At 31.8% G+C, this 22,679-nt stretch overlaps 1 protein-coding gene across 1 annotated transcript in view; it reads right to left on the bottom strand.

Moving 5' to 3' along the window:
- The window catches only part of LOC145295889 (uncharacterized), a 443,022-nt gene that overhangs the window by 233,438 nt on the left and 186,905 nt on the right, over positions 1-22,679 (bottom strand). Inside the window, exon 2 of the mRNA XM_080141646.1 lies at positions 6,162-6,273. Coding sequence (XP_079997772.1) covers positions 6,162-6,273 — 112 coding nt within the window. The remainder of the gene's footprint in view (positions 1-6,161; positions 6,274-22,679) is intronic.

Genomic DNA, 22,679 nt, shown 5'->3' with positions numbered 1-22,679 from the left:
ACATATATACCTACATATATATATATATACCTACATATATATATATATATACCTACATATATACCTACATATATACCTACATATATATATATATACCTACATATATACCTACATATATATATATATACCTACATATATATATATATATACCTACATATATACCTACATATATATATATACCTACATATATACCTACATATATATATATATACCTACATATATACCTACATATATATATATACCTACATATATACCTACATATATATATATACCTACATATATATATATATATATACCTACATATATATATATATATATACCTACATATATACCTACATATATATATATATATATATATACCTACATATATACCTACATATATATATATATATATATATACCTACATATATACCTACATATATATATATATATATATATACCTACATATATACCTACATATATATATATATATATATATACCTACATATATACCTACATATATATATATATATATATATACCTACATATATACCTACATATATATATATATATATATACCTACATATATACCTACATATATATATATATATATATACCTACATATATACCTACATATATATATATATATATATACCTACATATATATATACATATATATACCTACATATATATACCTACATATATACCTACATATATATATACATATATATACCTACATATATACCTACATATATATATATATATATACCTACATATATACCTACATATATATATATATATATACCTACATATATATATATATATATATATATATACCTACATATATATATATATATATATATACCTACATATATACCTACATATATATATATATATATATACCTACATATATACCTACATATATATATATACCTACATATATACCTACATATATATATATATACCTACATATATACCTACATATATATACCTACATATATACCTACATATATATATATATATACCTACATATATACCTACATATATATATATATATATACCTACATATATACCTACATATATATATATATATATATATATATACCTACATATATACCTACATATATATATATATATACCTACATATATACCTACATATATATATATATATATACCTACATATATACCTACATATATATATATATACCTACATATATACCTACATATATATATATATATATACCTACATATATACCTACATATATATATATATATACCTACATATATACCCACATATATATATATATATATACCTACATATAGATATATATACCTACATATATACCTACATATATATATATATATATATATACCTACATATATACCTACATATATATACCTACATATATACCTACATATATATATATATACCTACATATATACCTACATATATATATATATATATATATATATACCTACATATATATATATATACCTACATATATATATATATACCTACATATATACCTACATATATATATATATACCTACATATATACCTACATATATATATATATACCTACATATATATATATACCTACATATATACCTACATATATATATATACCTACATATATACCTACATATATATATATATACCTACATATATATATATATATACCTACATATATATATATACATACATATATACCTACATATATATATATATATACGTACATATATACCTACATATATATATATATATACATACATATATACCTACACATATATATATATACATACATATATACCTACATATATATATATATATACATACATATATACCTACATATATATATATATATACATACATATATACCTACATATATATATATATATACATACATATATACATACACATTATATATATATATATATATATATATAATACAGATGTATATATATATATTTACACATGAAGAAGGAAAAGAACGGGGAAAAAAATGAGGTATTTGCTGTTACGACTGCCATCACACCGGGAGTGACGCATGTTTAAATTAAGGCTAAACAATTAAAAAGAGAGAATGACTTTGTAAAATATTGGCGAAAAAAGCGACCCCTCCCTGTAGGAAAGTGTCCAGTTGAGGGTCAAGAAATTCATGTTTTTAGACAATTTTTTGGTATTTTTTTGTCTGAAACAATACTAATTTTGTGAATATCCGTCGTCTCTGATGAAAGTTTTAGGCAGATACATTTATATTTTGATTGTTTAAATTTTTGACTCAAACCGATTAAAAAGCTTGTCCTATCTCTGAATACCCTTTATGTAAAATTTCAAATGTTTAGACCAGAAATTATCTGAGTAATTTGGTAGAGACTGCAGAGGTCAAATTTGTTTTGACTTTGACCCCTATTATGACCCCTTAACATTTATTGTTTAGGGCTCAAATCAAGTTATCAAATTAGATCCATGTCCAAGGAACCTATATCTAAAATTTCAATTGTTTATATCCAAAATTGTCGGAGGAGTTGGGTAGAGTTCTCAAAAGTCAAATCGTTGGACTTTGACCCCTTAACAGCTAAATGTCTGGCCAAAAACGGATTACAAAGATTTTCCCAAATCTCAGTACCCTGTATATCAAATTTCCAATCTGTAGACTTAAAATTGACAGAGTTATTGCATAGGGAAATGTACACAGACACACACACACAGACAGACACTGTCACTTTTATAGATATATAGATTGAACTCAATATATAGTAATGATTTAAAAAGTTAAAAAAAAAAAATGACTTGTGTGCCACCACTGTGAATCAAAACCAAAACGTTTAGCTTACATTTTTCCTTAATGTTAATACCCGAGTTATGAAGACATGTTGCTGCAAGGCTAAAAATTAAAACATGAACCAATAGCTATTACGTCACACATGCACATTTGTAATGCCGTCATACAATCTTTAACTGGCAAATTCCATTTTTTTAAATTTACACACATTCACTGATTTTCCCTGATTAAAACCCAAATATAAAGTTTCACATGGGCTTGAATACTCTATATAAGGTATGTAGATCCAAAAATGACAGGCAAATTTTTTAATATATATATCCATACATAAATATATATAGAAAGAGGTCTGTGTTTACTATAATCTTTTTATACAAATATTACACAAGTATAAATCATGTAGAATATCTGCATGAATATAATTACACGTATTAGTAAACTAAATATGATCATCCCATAAGCAAACTGAAAAAACTCAAAATTAAAACTCATAAAATAAAAATGAATGTTTAAAAGAATATGCAAATTAGCTAGATCTTTTGCGGATGAATGCTATTCCACGATCCATATAGAATAAAGTTGTATACTTACTTTGAAATAAATAGAAAAAAAGGTTTTTAATATATCAACACACAAAAAAAAAAATTTTTTTAAAGTAAAGATATATACTTCATCAAATCTCCACACTAACGTAATGTACTTGAAATAACCCTTATCCCTGAGTGGCTTTCAGGCCTTGATAAGTGGTGATCACTGTAAAAAAAAATATATATATATATATTTATATACACACACACATCTCTACATACACATCTATAAACACACACATGCATACATCTATACACACACATATATACGCACATGCACACATCTATGCACACAGAAGTTGCTAAAGTCTTATGAGGATATGGAGTGTTGAGTGTCAAAGTTCATTTTATCCATTCCTACTTCAATTTCTTCCTGCCAAAACTTGGAGCAGTGAGTGATAAGCATGGAGAAAGATTCCACCAAGACGGAAGATGAAGATGGAGAGCAACTATCAAGACAAATGGAACCCCAGCATGGTGGAGGACTTCTGTTGGATATTCTTACGTGACATTCCAGAGGTAAAATACACCAGATCTAAGAAAACATACTTATGGCTGTGGTACTTTGAATTGTGTAATTGTGCCATCCAAGTATATTGATTCAATCAGTGTTTTTTTTATCTATTCTGATTTATCTGTTTGCTGCGGTTGCTGCTGCAACTCTTGAAATATTCGCATATATTCTCTGTTTATACTAAAATCAGACTATTTAAAAGCCAAAAAACTAGAGGAGATAGAGCAAAACTATAAATTTGAATTCAGCCCAAATTAACAAAAAACAACTATCTCCATTCTTGCCTCAGACCAAAAATTTATTTTTGTAAACCAGTGTAATTTTATAAAATACACATTAGGTTCTCTACAGTGCAATGTAGACTACGATGTATTGTAAACTAAGTCCCTGCAAGATGTATGTGAGTTTCCTGACAGTGCATATTTTTTCCCGTGTGAGTTTGACCTTAATAGGATTAAAACTCAAAACATTTCATGCAAATGTAATGTGCACAAACTGCAGCACATTATCTGAAGTGTGCTATAGGCCTATTACCCTTACACTTCCTTGATAACCGTGCATTCCTATATTTTTTCTGGTGAGAGTTCACTGACAAAATCGGTTTGATTCAATGGAAGTTGCAACATCTTTTCTCTCTATTAGATTCCTCCTTTTCCCGCTCCCCATTTACCCCGCATTAGATGCGTTCACAAGGAACAGTATGAGGAAACACCGGTTTGGAATCGTACATGGTTATTTATCCCGTTTTTTGTTTTTTTATATCTTCTTTCCCTGATTTATGCTTTCTGTTTTTACCCTAAATAAAATAAAAATAAAAAAATATAAAAAGAAAACACGATTATTATTATTGTTTTTGCTTTTTTTTTTAGTTAGTATTAAACGCAACCTGTGGGACTAACCAGTTCTTACTTTCGGTTTTAACGACTCTAACCTTGAATATATATATATATATATATATATATATATATACATACATATCTATGACCTTTATTACTGCTTGCAACTCAACATTTATTTTTACACAAAGAATTCTTTACTGTTTATTATTACAACGCAACGATATCGTGAATTCACTTGCATTACACTTAAATTATAATTAAAACAAATACATTTAGAATTCGAGAAAAAAAATTCATTGTGGAATTGATATTTGACCTAATTCAATTTTTATTTAATTTATCACGTTTTTTTTTTGTTTTTTTTTTCTTTTTTTTTGTGCTTTTTTTTTTTTTTGCGTTTTTGCCTCAATGATTCCAGTTCGATGATGACTGAACATTACTGATCTAAAATCAACCTTGTCAAAGGCAGAAGCAAAGATGCATCATTGAATTCATCTATGCGAAAAAATTAAACTGATTAACATTCACCAGTGCCTGTTGAACATTTATTCAAACCAATGTAGTTGTTGTGAGCACAATTAGGAGATGGGTTCGTTGATTTCAGAGTGGTGATAGAGATGTCTTATGACTAACGTATTAAAAGAGATACAGATGTCTTATGACTAGGGCTGTGACAACAGCATATTCTTTTCATTGTTTTGACTCTTGAATATATATCCATTAATATCTAATGTTTTTATATAGACTGACATGCTTTTCAGTTGATTGTCACAGTCCTACTTATGACTAAGGCATTAAAAGAGATACAGATGTCTTATGACTAAGGCATTAAAAGAGATACAGATGTCTTCTGACTAAGGCATTAAAAAAGACTGGCAAAAGAGCATTGAAAATGATGATTAGGTAGAAAAATACATTAAGCACAAAAGATTGATTGTTCTAATGATTCCACTCCAGTCTTCATAGTTCTTTTAGTTTTTAAGTTAAAAAATAGGAGGCCTTACTTTTGGAATGACCCTAATGTTATGGAGAGAATGTTTGCGTAAATCCACCAGCCTATGTCTATTTTTGCTAGTATCATTGACTGCTGCCTCCATCAATGATAATATCACGTTTATGATAGTTCTTTTCTCTCACACATGAGGTGTGAGTGTATTCACAGACCAAGGTAGGTGTGAGTCAGTAATCATGCTCGCAAGATATGAGATATTTCGATTGATTCACTCAAAAACTTTATGTATTTTGGGATCAGCTACAGATACCCTTTCGCACCAACAAAAATTATTTTGCTTGTATTAGATGAATGAAATCTGGACTATGCGATTGGTTGAAAATGATTTTAAAATATATTTAAATCTGGTGTGGACTTCTGCACAAAACAATCTCCACTGAATTAAGTAAATGTAACCAAGTGAAAAAATAATGGAAGAAAAGTATTGAATACAATTACACTTACCAATTAATGAAAGAACTTTTACCGGCTGAATGGTTACCAATAAGCAGAATACTGATTTTTTTCCTTGGTGCCAACAATGGTAAGCCTAAACTCTCTGCTATTTTCACTAAACCTGAAATCACACAAAGGAAATTAACTTTGAAACACTAATTTCATAATAACAACAAAAAGAAAATAATTTATAGATTCAATACACAAAAAAAATTGAAATGGCTTAAAACACCTCAATATTGTGATACATAGAAACAGTTTGATGATTTAAGAAAAGAATCTTTAAAAATTTCTTAAATCTGACAAAATGAAGTTATGACTATTTTTGTGCCTCGCATATTTGGATATTTTTCCCTCTTTAAGACCATATACGTTTTGCCACATTGTTTTGCACAACTTTTTCAGTAAAGTAACGACAAACTATGAGTAAAAACAAAAGTTTGTTTCAATCATATTCAATTTGTCCGTTGGCAGGTTAACATCTTAGATTGACGATTGGCTGAAAAAATGTTCTGTTATTTAATATATATATATATATATATATATATATGTACACCCACACACCATCTATGGGAAAACATATTGACTGCCTTGTGGATGACTTGGGAAAGGCACGAACTAAGAGAGTAAACCCTGACAAAAATATGGTCTCAAATGCCGATAACTGAATGGTGAAGCACTGCAACATCTTTCCGGCAACTCTTGCAGTTGTGCAGCCTCCAACCATATTAGCTTCCCTTTCCATCAGACTGTCTACTACACAGAGGGGGACCTGGGAACTGGGCAAAGCTTATCACCTGCCCAGGCCTGCAACTGTATAATCACAGCAGGCACTGCAGTGAATCAGAAGCAGAAAGTCAGTCTCACAAGACAGAAAGTTGCTATAATCATACTCTTCAATAAAAAATGTTACATCTTTGTTAAAAAAAACAATATTAAGCAACGAAGTTTGCTATAAAAGTGTATTTTTGTTCAAGAAATAAGAATATGTCATTGAAAATATTCAGAAATTAACAGTTTCCAAGTAATCTATAATAAATCCACATAAATATGCTGCAATTCCTTAAAAATGCCATATATCAACTATAAAAAGAAGTTAGCAAACTCAAAGTTGAATTGTAACACATTTTTGCACAAGAAACTAAAATCTCACACTAGGACCATTTAAAAATGAATATATTACAAGATTTCTTTGGTATTATTGTAGATTGACGTTTTCAACTACCCCTCTCCATGTTACAAAAAAAAATCTTACCTTTTGTAATATTGTAATAATTACCTTTTGTAAATATGTTTCATAATGTTAACATTTTTATCACCACTTTCCTAAAAAACTCAAAATATATTATGTACATTATCATTTATTAAAGCATTTGAAAGGATATTCATTTCCAAACAAAATGGTGGCATTTTGAGGATAAAAGTGTTTCATTTTTAAAATATGACTATTTTAGTAGAACTAGACTGAAATCTGATTATTTAAAGTGTTTTATGGTCAATGGGCATTGTTAATTATGTAAATGTACCTGTGGTTTCAGATTTACAAGTCAAACATGCAATGTAGTTTTAAGATATAACTGAACACTAAGATGGAAACTTCTGTTGAGCTGAGAAACAGAGTGGAGGGCTCAATAATTACTAAGAGATATCATAATGGAGAGGACTTGCAAGGAAGTATGTGAATATTAGCTGAAACAATGATCAGAATCAAGGAAGGAAGTGAAGGACTTGAATGAAAATTAAATAGAAAATATCTTGATAAGAGTAGGTATCACAAACCAAAATTTTATTTTTATTATATCTAAAAAAAAAAATTAATGTGGTCATATAGATTTTTGTAAACCATAAACAAAAATACCAAATTTATTTTGGTAGCTCAATTAGGCATCAAGTTATGGTCGTTTAAAGTTTATCGGAAAGTTGAAATTTTGCTATCATGGTCCAGAAGCCAAATTTCATAGTATATAACTAAAAATATAAGCTACTAACAAGTGAAAAATCCTTATAAATGTAATGTCATCTTGTGCTAAATGAAAATTAATACTAATGAAAGCAATAATTATTAGATGAAACCAACCTAAACACTAGGTAAAATCCCACTACCAACGGGGGGGAAAAAAAGTGCAAATATGACACGGAAATGCAACTTTGACTGTTCATATCAATTTCATTTCAATAGCTAATGTATTGAATCTTTTTAGTATGATTCATAACACATTAGAGATCAAGCTAATTTTTTCTTTTAATTATAAATTGGTAAAACTACTCAATTGTGGACCATGTAAAATCAGTCGAACAGACAATTTGGTAAAAAGGGCAAAAAAGGGTTTTTTAAAAAATGAGTCAAAAATATACGTTACTGAAATTGCTGTAAAAATGTAACCATTAAAGGTAGAAGCTTAAAACTTTGCAACTTTACTAATTTTTGGGTGAGGAATTCAAAAACATGTTTGCCTTGTTTCTAATAACAAAACTTTTTGCCACAGAAATATTTTTACTTTGAACTCACCAAAAAAGGACCGACAACAATAAGATTTAGAAATTTGTTATACAAAGAGTCACAAGTCATTTTTTTCAAGCATTGAAAAACTTTCAACTTAAAAGACAAGTAAACAAGTAAGATATTTTATAGGCAGAGGTCTTACTACAATTCCTTTCGTTATTGATTTTTTCTCAGAATTCTTTCATGGGCTTCTGTTATGGTAGATATATAAAGAACACTCCAATTTCTACCATCACTTGAAACTGGCATTACCTCAAAACCCCATCTGTAAAAATATGCTGACTACCTGTGCAATGTCATATGACAAAGGCCATCGAAAAAATCTTTTCTACCTTTGGTTTGCGATAAAAATTTTATTACAGCACTGGATGCAGATATAACCTCAATGACTTGGCCAATGTAAAAGTTGGTGTTATAGTAGACAGCAACCCATTGTCCTGAAGATATCCTGAGATGGTTCTTCATCACAACTGCAGGAGTTATCTCAATGTTCATCAGATTCACTAAAGGACTTTTTTTGTTGTTGCTTTGGAGGTGGAAATGAATCAACTGGATTTCTTCTCGAGTAGTCAGAGAGAGCAGCTTCCAGTTGAACTTTATATCCACTGGTGTTGATTTCGACATCTAACACAACTAGGGACCCCGATTTTCCGTTTCAAATTTTCCTTGATTCCGTTTCAACTTTTAGTAAATTCCGTTTTTTCGTTTTCACATTTGCAAAATTTAATTTTCCTTAGTTTTTATGTTTATTGAATTTTTAATACTTTTAAGAGAAAATTGAGATAAATTAAAACTTATAAAACAATTCAAATTGTTATTTTATTTGAAGAAATACATGTTTTTACATGTCGGAATTTTTATCATCACAAAAAGTATTTACAACAAATAAGTATATTAAAACTACAACTTTTTGCAAAACATAATTCAAATACTTTAACAAAATTTAAACATTAATTCAAACATTAAAAAAAATATCACTATTTGAAAAACAGCTCAATTTTAAATGTAATATTTTCCATATTATAAAATTAGCAATCAGTAAATCTTTTTTCTAAGTCTCCATTGAAGTACAGCATTGTCAATTGCTTGGCATTTGCAGGGGTTAGATTTTCACGGTTTGTATTCATTAAAGTTCATATTGAGAAAATGAACGTTCAACGTCCACACTAGTAACAGGTATCCATATGACTATCAGCAATCTGTTTTAGAAGTGGAAATCTGCTCTTATTTGCATTCCAAAATGCTTGTATATTAAAAGGATTTGGTAAGTTTATTTGCAGTTTACATAAATTTGGAATTCTTCTACAAGTTCAGTAGAAGGATTTTGAAAGTCTCTAATAGCTGCAAATGTATCTATATTGTGATTTATACAGGGTAGTTGTCTTGGATCAAATATATGAGCCGCATTGTAAAAGTTATACACAGAGTGGGCTTCCAGGTATTTATTCAATTTAGTAAAAGATGGGCTGAAATCCTTGGAAGTTTGAGATAACTCTCTCCCTTTCTGCAGTTTTTAGTTCAGACAGAAGACGGTCAGTTTCAAGGCCAAATGTTAATTTTCATATACCAGCATGTAAATACTGCTTCACATCTTCCATCATATTATAAACAATACAAGCAAGCGGAGATTTAGTTTCTTCTAAGCTTGTCAAAGCTTTTATTAAACGTGTGAAGTTCTGTGATAAAATACAGATTGAGGTGCAGATTAAGGAAAGAGGCATGATGTAGTCGATCATCCTCTACTAATTCAAGAATTCTCTCTACTGCAAGGCCATGACTCTTTTCTTGCTTAAAGAATCCTTCATAAAATTGTATGAAAGATGAGTGATTTTTTTTTTTTTTTTTTTTTTTTACACAGTGATCACCACTTATCAAGGCCCGGAAGCCACTCAGGGATAAGGGTTATTGCAAGTACATTACGTTAGTGTGGAGATTTTATGAAGTGTTTAATTAGGGGGGCGGTTCATTAGGAATTTGTTAACATTAGACTTGAAGACATCCAAGTTGTAGTCCGGAGGGAAGCAGGCAGACGGAACAGAGTTCCACAGGCGTGCAGTTCTAAGAAAGAAGCTTTGCTCATGAAATCCGCGTTTTGATTTAGGCACAGATATAGAGTGGGGAAAATTTTTCACAGTGGATTCAGCTAGACTGGTGTTTTTCGTGAAAGATTGGCGAGGGTGGACCAGGGATTGGAGTTCAGACGAGCACCTGCCATGAAAATAACGATAAAACAAGGATAGGCTCGCAACGTCTCTTCTGTGGGAGAGGGGTTGCAGGGTAGAGAAAAGGGCATCCCCCACTAAACCACGAAGTCTATTTTGTACTCTGTCAAGGCATGATAGGCTGTTTTTGGCAGCACCTGCCCAGATATGGCAACAGTATTCCATCCTTGGCCGTACTTGGCTTTTATATAGATAGAGAATTGCATCAGTAGTGAGATATCTTCTGGAGCGGTAGAAGGATCCCACCATCTTTCCAGCGACCTTGGCAACAGACTTGATGTACGTGTTCCATTTCAGATCAGGAGTAAAGGTCAAACCCAGAAGCTTGTCAAAACACGGGGCCTCACCCAGACGAGAGCCATCCATCACAATTGATGCCAGCTGGGGATCAGAGTATTGATGATGTAAGGATAGGAGTTTGGTTTTGGATGCATTAAAGGTAACTAGCCACATCTTCCCCCACTGAACCACGCGCTCAAGATCAGAGGAGAGAGAATCCGAGAGAACTTCGTCATTTACAGCCTTTGATGTGTTGCCGTAGATGGTCGTGTCATCAGCATAGATGTCAATGAATGATTTAAGTATGTGTTTAGGGAGGTCATTGATGTAGATCAGGAAGAGAGTTGGGCCCAGTATTGACCCCTGAGGGACTCCAGTATTTATATTGCAGGCCTCCAATTTTTGTCCATCTACCACTACTCTTATGAGCCTATCGGAGAGAAATGATTTAATGATTGAGAAAACATTTCCAGTTATACCGTAGCTGGAAATCTTGTGAAGTAGACCCTTATGCCATACTTTGTCAAAGGCCTTTGATATGTCAAGAGCAATTGCCCTAGAAAGGAAGCCTTTGTCAAGAGATTCACTAATCCTGTGGGATATAACCGTCAGCACATCTGCGGTAGATCTTGCAGAGCGGAAACCATATTGTGTGTCACTAAGAAGGTTATTCCTGCTGAGGTGGTTGACTATTTCTCTATTTAATATTGATTCCAGCAACTTACTCATAACACAGAGAAGACTTATTGGTCTGTACTGAGAGGGAGATGACTTATCACTTGAATTCTTAAATACAGGGCAAACTGATGAGGTCTTCCAGGGGGTCGGAAAGCACTTCTCCTTAAGGCAACGCTTGAATAGTTTCGTAAGTATGGGAGCAAGTTCTGGTTGAAGCTTTTTTAACACTATAATTGGGATGCCATCAGGGCCAGTTGCTTTACTGGAATCTAGGTTTTTTATTAGCTTGGCGACCTCATGCACGGATATTTGTATGTTACCTAGCTTGTTCTGTGTTATAGGAGGAAATATGGGGAGTTGATGGCCTTCGTCGCATAGGGTAGAATTAGCTGCAAAGTTCTTTGCTAATAGTTTGGCCTTGTCTGACGCTGACGAGATAACCTCTGGTCCATTGATAATGGTTGGGATAGAACGCACACTTCTGTTCAGGATCCTATTTGTTATTTGCCAAAACTGGTGGGAACTAAGCCGCTGATCAGCTACCTTGGATTTAACAGACTGGGCATATAGCTCTCTTGCATTTTTTATTACTCTTTTACAGTGGTTGCTGGCAGTCCTGAAAGCAGCTTTAGTCTCAGTGCATCTATTACGTTGGTAGCTATGGAAAAAGTGATTTCTGTGCGCGATAGCAGCAGCACATTCTGAGGAGAACCATGGCTGGCTGTTAGGTTTTTGTTGAAATTTTTTAGATGGTATGAATTGGTCTATGCCTACAATTAACCATTCGGTCAGATCTGATACTATAGAGGACACTTCCTTTTTAAACATGGAATGCAGAGGTAAATCAGATATGAATGTACGGAAGCTATCCCAGTCAGCCATAGAGTATCGGTATACAGTACGGTGGAGGGGTACGTCTGATGGCTTCTTACATTTCGTTTTTATCTTAACTGATATGACGGAGTGGTCGGAGGATCCTAGAGGAGAATGAACGGTACATGAACATAGCTCAGGGGAAGTTGAGAGCAAAAGGTCTAAGAGGCTTGCATATTGATTGGGTGTATCGGGCACACAGGTGGGTTCGCGAACAATCTGAGTGAGGTCATAAGCAATGGCAAAATCATGACAAAACCTCCCCTCATCATCTGTCTTATTTGAATGGGTCAGCCATTCCACGTTATGGATGTTGAAGTCACCACAGATGTGGATGTTAGCCGAGGGATGTGAAGACAGTATGTGGTCTATTTTCTCAGATATGCTCTTAAAGATAGTAACTCCGCTGTTGTGGGGCCTATAGAGGGCAAATATAAATGCAGTGGTGTTAGCAAGTGCAACCCTGAAGCACATATAGGGTAAATTAGGATCTTCTCTAGAGATATCCCTGCCACATGGGAAGCCATCCTTAATGTAGGTACATATTCCATGCCCATGGCGATCTTGGGAGTCAGATTTAGCTGTTAAATTGGAGTATCCATTAATTATGAACTCATCTAGGGAAGTGGTCGGCCCTATTCCAGTTTCACATAGAAATAATATGTCCGGTTTCGTCTCCTGTAATTGGGTTTCAACCTCTGGAAGGTTGGAACGTAGACCCCTGATATTGGAGAAGGAGACCTGGTAGTAGGGGTCTACGCTGGAAGATGGGGTTCTAGGTTTAATCGAGTTTTTATTCTGGAGATATTTCATGTTGAGGTTTGGGGATTTGTGGAATAGGTCGGCATACTTGGTTAGAGCAGTACAGAGAGGGAAAGTAAGAGAGAAAAAGACAGGAAAATTTTTTTTTATTTGTAGCACACGAAAAGGTAAAGCCGTAACAATTACCCACTAGTATGGCATCGAGAGGCTCCACCGGAGACTACTGCATGGTCCAGATCCACTCACCAAATGGCAATACAGCAGTCCCAGTACTTTGCGCCTGCTGATAGGACAGCCTCCTAAGTGGTTAATCCAAGGTTCGGGTCCCTAACTATCAGGCGGATAACGTCAGCCCAGACAAAACGTTTACCTCCAGCACCCTTACTAGTGACATGGCAACAAGGACAGACAAAGACAGAAAAATATCCGACATCTCAGACTACTGGTCACCAAGTAGTACCGACCTTTAAGCAGCTTTTTCTTCACCCTTTGTCAGAAACATCACTCATTGAATGAGGACTGAATGACAAAATAGGAGAAAAAAGATTCAAATATCTTTTTCTTTTTTTTCCACTCGGCTTTCTAAAAAAGGCTGATTTGATGAAAGTAGTGAGCTGGGTAACATTATCAAATGCTGGCCAATTTGAGAATACTTCACCAACTAGATTTAAAATGTCTGCCAAATAACACATGGTAGCTGCTGTTCTAGATATTTGTTAAGATTTCTGAGTTTTTTTTTGCAATAGGCTACCGAATCTGTTACAAAAACAAGGATCTTTTCAAATTCTATGTCAAAATGAGTTATAGCTCGGACACTGTTTGATGATTGCATTCTGACAGAGTAGCGTCAATGTCGCCATTTCGGAAACCTTTCAACTTGGCCAAAAAGAGCTGTATTCATTTGGCCAGCGTAATGTTAGTGGTGTCGCTCCCAATGAAACAAACAAACGACTAATTCTACAAAGAAATTTATGCAATCAAAAGTAGATTGTGAGTTTTTGGGTTCCATTTAAATTAATTTCGTCTAATGGCTCTTAATTATGAATATGTCATTTTCATTTTCTGTTTTTAATAATAAAAATATATATGAAATTTCATGAAAAACTTTCCCGTTTTTATTAATTAAATCGAAACATTTTCAATTAAACAATTACGGATATATGTTCTCTTTCACTTTCTTTATTTACTTTTTTCATAGTTCTTACGAAGTAATTAATATCTAGTTTAATTTTTTTGTTATTTATTTTTAACTAATTATTAAAAACAGAAAACGAAAATGACATATTCATAATGAAGAGCCATTAGAAAACCAAAGCATTTACTGTATAAAAATTTAAAATATAATTTTTAAAAACATTTATTGAAAAGTTAGCGTAAGAAAATATAATTTTATAATGAAAGCAACATTGAATTTTTATAAAATAACTAACTGTACCCTGCCACGCGTTGCAGTGGCTCAATTTGGTGTAATGTAAAACTTTAATAAAAAGAGAAAAATGCATGTTTCTTAGTCTTAGTACAGCAATCCAGTCCAAAAAGTGAAAAAGAAGGCGAAAATGAAAAAAAATGGTACTCTCGCAAAATTTGATCTGGATCCTCGGGAGTTTCTGTCAATCATTCATGGTTTGGACTTGACCAACAATCAGTGGATGAAGCCGAACGTAACAAAAATGTTGAAACGCTAAATGTTGATGGGGGAAGGGGGGGGGAACTATACACAGATTCGAAAAAGTTATCCAAAAACAAATAAATGAAAGCAAAGGTAAGGTAATTTACTGGATAATTGTTTAGTGTTTTTATATAATGTAAAATGTTTAATCGGCTCGAAAAACAGAAATGGTCGCAGACTCTGTTGAATACGTTAAGTTTGGGAAAGTATGTTGAAAACTAAAACCTATACAAAACAGTGTCTGAAACCCCACAAATATATGCTACCATGACATAGGCTGGCATAATCGGTGGGTTTCTGACAGTATTTTGTATAGTTTTTTAGTATTAACTCACTTTCTCTAACTTAAAGTAATCAACAGTGTCCGCCACCATTTGTAGCTTTCAAATACACCAATAAACAACGTTTTTCAAGCTGACTAAACTTTACATTAAATGAAAAGGGTTTATATTACTAAACACAGATACAAAAAAGTTGTCAAAAAATAAATATATAACAAATAAATGTTATCAAAGGCAAGAAAAGTAAACGTTCTACCTAACTGGATTAGATTTTAGTGTTTTTATGTCATGTATAATCGGTTCAAAAACATTCAATGTTTATCGGTATATCTGAAAAATACAAATGGCGGCAGACTGTATCGAACACGTTAAGTTTGGGGAAATTTTGGGAAAATGAGTTTAAACTAAAAAACTATACAAAATACTGTTAGGAACTCACTCAATATGTTATCATGACGTAGGCTGGCATATAATCGGTGGTTTTAAACTTTTGCTCAATACAGGTGACGACTTTTAAAAGTCCCTTTTAGTGATTACCTGGTTTGAGGATATTTGTACAACTAAACGGCAAATCTGCTCCAAAAAATGCGGTATTATTTTACTTTAAAGCCAGTTTCACGTTCGTATATAACGAAATATTTTATTGTAGATTTTGGTGTGCTAAAAACGAATCTGCAAACCGTTTCCGTAGCAAAAAGAAAGTTTTCATGATATTCATGAAATTACTTTTTCGAAAAGTGTGTGATCACTTTTCAGTATAAATTTAACTTAGAATGAGCACTCACTTTCTGGCCACCTGAGAGAGGGGCATTTTTCTGTTTGTTTCTTGGCTAAAAAGTTTTTTGTTTGATTTCTTTTGTTTGGTAATAACCCCTGAACTCTGGGACTATTTTCCATTTCACAGCCGTAGCCTTTGTTTACGCTATGCGTGAGCATAAACGAAAGCTGTTTAGCCAATACACATGGGAAAAAATCCCCCCTCTTTCAGGTGGCTAGAAAGTGGGTGCTCATTTTAAGTTAAATTTATATGGAAAAGTGATCGCCCACTTTTCGAAAATGTAATTTCTTCATATCATAAAAACTATTTTTTTGCAACGGAAACGGTTTGCAGATTCGTTTTTAGCACACCGAAGTCTACAAAAAATTTTTTGTTATATATGAAACGTGAGACGCACGGCCCTTAATGGAAAATTATATCAAAAATCCGGGGGAAAATAGTTTTCAATAAAAACAGCAAATGAATTCGATAGAAAAAAAATGGATGCTATGTTTTTTTTTATTTTTCTGTGTGTTTCTTGGCTAAAAAGTTTTTTGTTTGATTTCTTTTGCATGGTAATAACCCCTGAACTATGGGACTATTTTCCATTTCAGACGTAGCCTTTGTTTATGCTACCCGTGAGCATAAACGAAAACTGTTAAATATGCACTCGCGTACCAAACTGCCTTGTCAAAAAACCTTTAAGCCAATAAACACGAAAATAAATGCCCCTTCCCCGGGTGGCCAGAAAGTGGGTGCTCATTTTAAGTTAAATTTACATGGAAAAGTGAGCACCCACTTTTCGAAAAAAATTTCTTCATATCATGAAAACTATTTTGGTACTCATTGGGCGTTGATTTCCATGGCGACCCGCAGAATTATTTAATGGTCGTTCCCTTAGTCCCCCCCTAATCAAGGCTAACGCATGTGCACGTAACATTTTTTATTTATTTACTTACATGGCGGAGTTATACAACTATCACCCCATGCGAATTTCTATACTGATAGGTTTTTTGAAATTTTTTCACTGGAATATTATTGATTGAACACTAACCAGATTATGAAAAAAAATTGAAAAAAAAAATTATTTCAACATTTGAAAGGGGTACTCACTTTTTAGTTACCACGTTCTGGTAAATCTGTCACCCATTTTTTTTTTTTTGGCTAAATACGGAAGTGTCTTCGGGAGATATAAAATGGTCGCATTATGACGAAGCAATGTATCGGGAGGCGTACGGGATGGAAAATTATTGGTAAATTTTTAGATTAGGTCCACCTCCTCAATTTTCTTTTAAATGATGACTTGTAATGGTTTTCGACTATGCTGAATATGAAAATCGCATTAAAATTTTGCAGAAATAAGTAGTTATCAAGATATAAAAAGTTGTATTATGCATTGTAATCTTTGGCGGCCATCTTTTTTACGCGCGTGCATTTGTTTATGGCACGTGCGCGCCTAAAAAGATGGCCGCCAAAGAATACAATGCATACTTTTTATATCTTGATAACTACTGATTTCCGCAAAATTTCAATGCGATTCCCATATTCAGCATACTCGAAAACCTATAAATGTCGTCATTTAAAGGAAAATTGTGGAGGTGGACCTAATCTAAAAAAATACCAAATTATTAAACATTTCGGTACTCATGCAGAGAGTGATCCGTGCTGAAATAATGTTATTATTTAAAAAGCCATTCTTAACATGGGGAGGGGAGGGTGTTTTGTACCTATTCTGTACTTTAACCTTACAATTGAATAAAAAAAAAAAAACTTTAATTAAACGTGGAAATACAATTTAAAAAATAGTGCGGATCACTCTCTGCATTAGCACCAACATTTCTCCAGCATGTTAGTGAAATTTATAATACTTAAAAAATTTAAAAAAAAAAAACGAAAGTTTTGAAAAAAAACAAAAAATCCTCACCTTTCATAAAAAAAACCCCCACAAACTGACTTTTAACTAAATAAGTAAAAAAAAAATTTTTTAAACTCGAAACTTTATTTTCATAAAGACAATAAAAAAGTCATGTTCAATCTATATTTTTTTTCTTTGAGAAACAAATATATTTCTGATTTACAAATGCGGTAGAGACTCATATTATTTTTACTTTCTATGGTTTTGATATACCGCGTTTTTATTGGTTACAAAATGGGTGACTGATTTATCAGAACGTTGTAACTAAAAAGTGAGCACCACTTTCAAATGTCGAAATAATGATTTCTTTAAATTTTTTTTTTTTTAATAATCTGTTTAATTAGTGCCCAATCAATAATAATTCAGTGAAAAAAATTTCCAAAAACCTATAAGTATAGAAATTACGCACTTACTTTTACAAAGATTATTTACGTTAACTCTTTTTATAAATAATTTTAAAAGAAAAAGTAACTAAACCATTTATTGATAATTTGTCACGTGTACAAACATTTATTTATTTATTTATTTATTTACGTAGGCTTAACTCTTTTCATGAATAAGAAAAGTTTTACTCTTTAAGAATAATAAAAGGAAAAAATGCAGAGAGTGATCCGCACTATTTTTTAAATTGTATTTCCAAATTAAAGTTTTACGATATGTTTTTTTTATTCAATTGTAAGGTTAAAGTACAGAATAGGTACAAAACACCCTCCCCTCCCCATGTTAAGAATAGCTTTTTAAATAATAACATTATTTCAGCACGGATCACTCTCTGCATGAGTATCATAAAAATTAATACAAATAATACTTATCTCAATACGTGAAAGGCTCATTTCTACCGGAAATGAACTGGGGACAATCTCGCAGTTACGAAAAATATTTTCATTTATGATTTAATATTTTTATAATTCGCAATGTTAAATTATTTTAATAACATGCAAATATTTTTTTACTTTAAAAATAGATTTTCTGAAAATTTCAATTAAATTGGTAACGTAGAAATATGATTTTATTCACTTTTAACAAACCAAAAATTACATTTTTATATATATAGATTTGTTTCTTTTGTTGTTTTTTTTTTTTCGAATAAATAAATAATTTTAATGAAATATTTTTTGAATTAAAGCAACTTTAAAAGGTCAACAAAAAATTAATTTAAATGAAACCGAAATATCATTATCTAGTTTAATTTTTTTGTTATTTATTTCATGCTTCGGACATAGTTTAAAATACTAATTTCTCCCTTGGATTTTAACGACAGGTGCGCGAAAAAAAAAAAAATGGCATCTCCATTTTTGACGATAAACTGTAGAAGTACCGTGTCTGGAATTCTTAAATAAAGAAAAAAAAAAATGATTTTTAAAGTGAAATTAATTTTTTCATTTACACGCCACATAATTATATTTTCAGTTCTTATTTTTTTAAGTAATGTACAGTGTACTTAAAAAATAATTTAACAAAATCTTCAAATTTATCAAAAACGCCCATTATAGAACATAAACAAAAAAAAATGTACATTTTTACGTGAAATTAATTTTTTTATTTACACATGACTTTGCCGCACGTAACTTAAAACTTAGCTATATTTTGTTATTCTTTTTTTTTTTTTTTTTAGGTAATATATACAGTCTAATAAAAAAATAATTTAACAAAATGGTAGATATATCAAAAATGCCTGGTAGAACATAAGCGAATTAAATAAGTAAACAAAAAAATGAGGCACATTTTTTTAAATGAAACAATTTTTTTCCGTCACAGTCAAACGCTAATAAAAATGTTTTTTTGGTTTGAAATGTACCCAGTTTCATTTTTTAAAGATAATATAACAATGCTGAAGTTTATCCAACCGAAAGAGGATAAAGCAAAGAACATACAAAAGTTTGAAAGAAGATATAGAAAATAAACAACTGACATTATTTTTTAAATCATAAATTTTCATTTCTTTTATTGAAGTGCTTGTCGCACTAAAAATATTATTTTAAACAATAACTTTCTATAACTTTTTTTTAGTGAAACAAGTTGTTTGTTTGTTTATGTTAGGTCGTGCAGCTGGTTTGAACTGACAGTTGATTTTCGTAATGATACTTTTTACTTTGGTCACTTGGCATTAAGTTGTAAATCTTGATATGTAGGTACATTCACTTTAATTAGTGGTGCTCCTTGATTTATGAGCGTAGTAATGACACCAACAGATTATTAATTATATAATTATTTCACTGTATAGGATTCATGACATGGGGTACAGCTTGGTGCTTCTTTGCCTTTTAGTGGATATGAGCGGTATGACCTATTTGGAGTCTTGCTGTTATTACTTCTTTTATTGTCATTTTCCTGTTAGAGACTTTAACATTCTTTGAGGATGGGTTTGATTTGGTAAAGTTTGTTGTTTTTGTACGAGTTCTATAGCCATTTGGATACAATAAAGTTATTGATTAGCGGTTTGTAATCAGTGTAGGGTATTTTTGTGTTGCTGGAGTTCATTTTTAGTGATTGTTTTGCTGCTGTATCTACTTTTTCGTTTCCTGTTAGTCCGGCATGGTTGGGTAATGTCTTTGTTTTGGTTAATGACGTTAATTCTTGTAGGAGATTGATGATCAGAGGATTGTTGTTTTTTTTTAGTGATATTAACACTGATAGGGAGTCTGAAAGTATTATGCATCTGTTATAGTGGAGTTCAAGGGTAAAGTCTAAGGCTAAATCTATCGTTGTGGCTTCAGCACTGAAGATTGATGTGTTGTCTGGTAGATGATTTTGGGATATAATATTATTACAAATGGCTGCACTTCCGACTTTATTCTTGTCTTTAGAGCCATCAGTATATATGTGTGTCCAATTTGGATGTTGCTATAATATATTGTTTAGGTGGTCTATGTAAATTTTTGATTGTGTGTTGGATTTGGAGTATTTTGATAGGTTTAGAATGATTTTAGGTTGTTTTAGTGACCAAGGAGGATGTTCATGGAATTTCGATTTATGGATGTTGTTTTTGTCTAGTTGAGAGTTTTTAGTGAATGTTCCATTTTTAATCAAAAAGCTTTTATATTATTTTTTTCCTGCTGAAGAGAGTTTGGTATTCAGGATGGAAGACACAATTGTAAGTTGGATTTTTGTAGGATTTGAAAAGAGTTATATATAATATTGTAGTGCAAATTTTTCCACCTTAGGTGGAGTGGACATTCATAGGCTTCCGCATATAAACCGTTTACTACTCCGTCAGTTTGTTTGTTTGTTATGGATGGTTTCTAATGTTTTTAAATAGGATTGCCTTACTGTTCTATCGACAACACAGCCTTAGTCTAGATTTGATTGGATTAATGTTCTGTAGGGTTTTATTAGAACTTGTCAATCTGTTCCCCAGCTAGTGTTTGAAATCACTCATCAGTTGAATTGATTTATTGCATTTGACTCTCAGATATTTTATATGAGGTTTATAGATTAGTTTTTTGTCAAAGACAATGCCTAAGAATTTATGTTCTTCAACTACTGGTATTTCTGAGTTTAAGTTAGGGATCCAGATGTAATTTTCATTGCTGGCAAAAGTGTATACATTTGGTTTTAGTTAGGGAGAATCTGAAGCCATTTTTATTGGCCTACTCACTGATTTTATTGAGAGATTGTTGCAGTTAACGTTCTATGGTATAGATGTGTTTTGATCTGTACCAGATTAGAAAAGCGTCAACATATAGAAGGGGTTTACTCCAGGACTTAAGGTTTCTGTTATACTGTTCATTTTAACGTTGAATACTGTGACTGATAGTACACTTCCCTGTGGGACACCCATTTTCTGCTTTTAGAGCTCAGAAAGAGTTTTTCTATATATAACTTTGAAGAAGTAGTTGGATAAGAAATTTTTAATGAATGTTGGTAGTTTGCCTTTGATGCCAAAGTTGCCTAGATCTCGCATTATACCATATTTCCATGAAGTGTTGAATGCTTTCTCGAGATCAAAGAAAATTGCAGTTCTTTTCTAATGAAAGCATTTCTGATAAGTGTTTCCAAGCAGACTAGATGATCTATGGTGCTACGTCCTTTTTTTGTAGCCTGATTGAAAATATGTCAGCAAATTGTTAGTTTCAAGTATCCAAGTTAATCTGTTGTTGATCATTCTCCCTAAAATCTTAGAGACAACTGGTTTAGGAAAATAGGTCTGTAGTTGAAGAGATTAGATAAGTCTCTCCCATTTTGGGGTATTGGAATGATATTGGTTTGTTTCCAGGAGCTAAGTATGTTCCCACTCGACCAGATGTTGTTGAAAATGTTTAGAAGTTTTTTTGAAGGATCTGTCAGTTGTTTAAAGAATTCATAATGTATATTGTCAGGTCCTACTTCAGTGTTGTGAGATTGGTTGAGGGAGTCCGACAATTCAGTCAGAGTAAAAGGTAAATTGCATGTTTCTGTGTTCTTGGAGTGAAAGCTGAGGTTTACTTTCTCATTTTTCTATTTCTTTAGAGTCAGTTATTTTTCCCATTGTTGTTGGATTAAGAGGAGCGCGTTTTTTATCCAGAAATCTTTCTAATCATGCTCCATACGATTTTTGTTTTAGTGTTAATCTTGGATATAAATTCTCTCCACAAGGAGTGTTTTGATT

This window comes from Euprymna scolopes, chromosome 2 (assembly GCF_053919585.1).
Source record: "Euprymna scolopes isolate OS-2025 chromosome 2, ASM5391958v1, whole genome shotgun sequence".
NCBI classification, from domain to species: domain Eukaryota; kingdom Metazoa; phylum Mollusca; class Cephalopoda; order Sepiida; family Sepiolidae; genus Euprymna; species Euprymna scolopes.
This window is presented reverse-complemented; position numbering and strand designations above follow the sequence as displayed.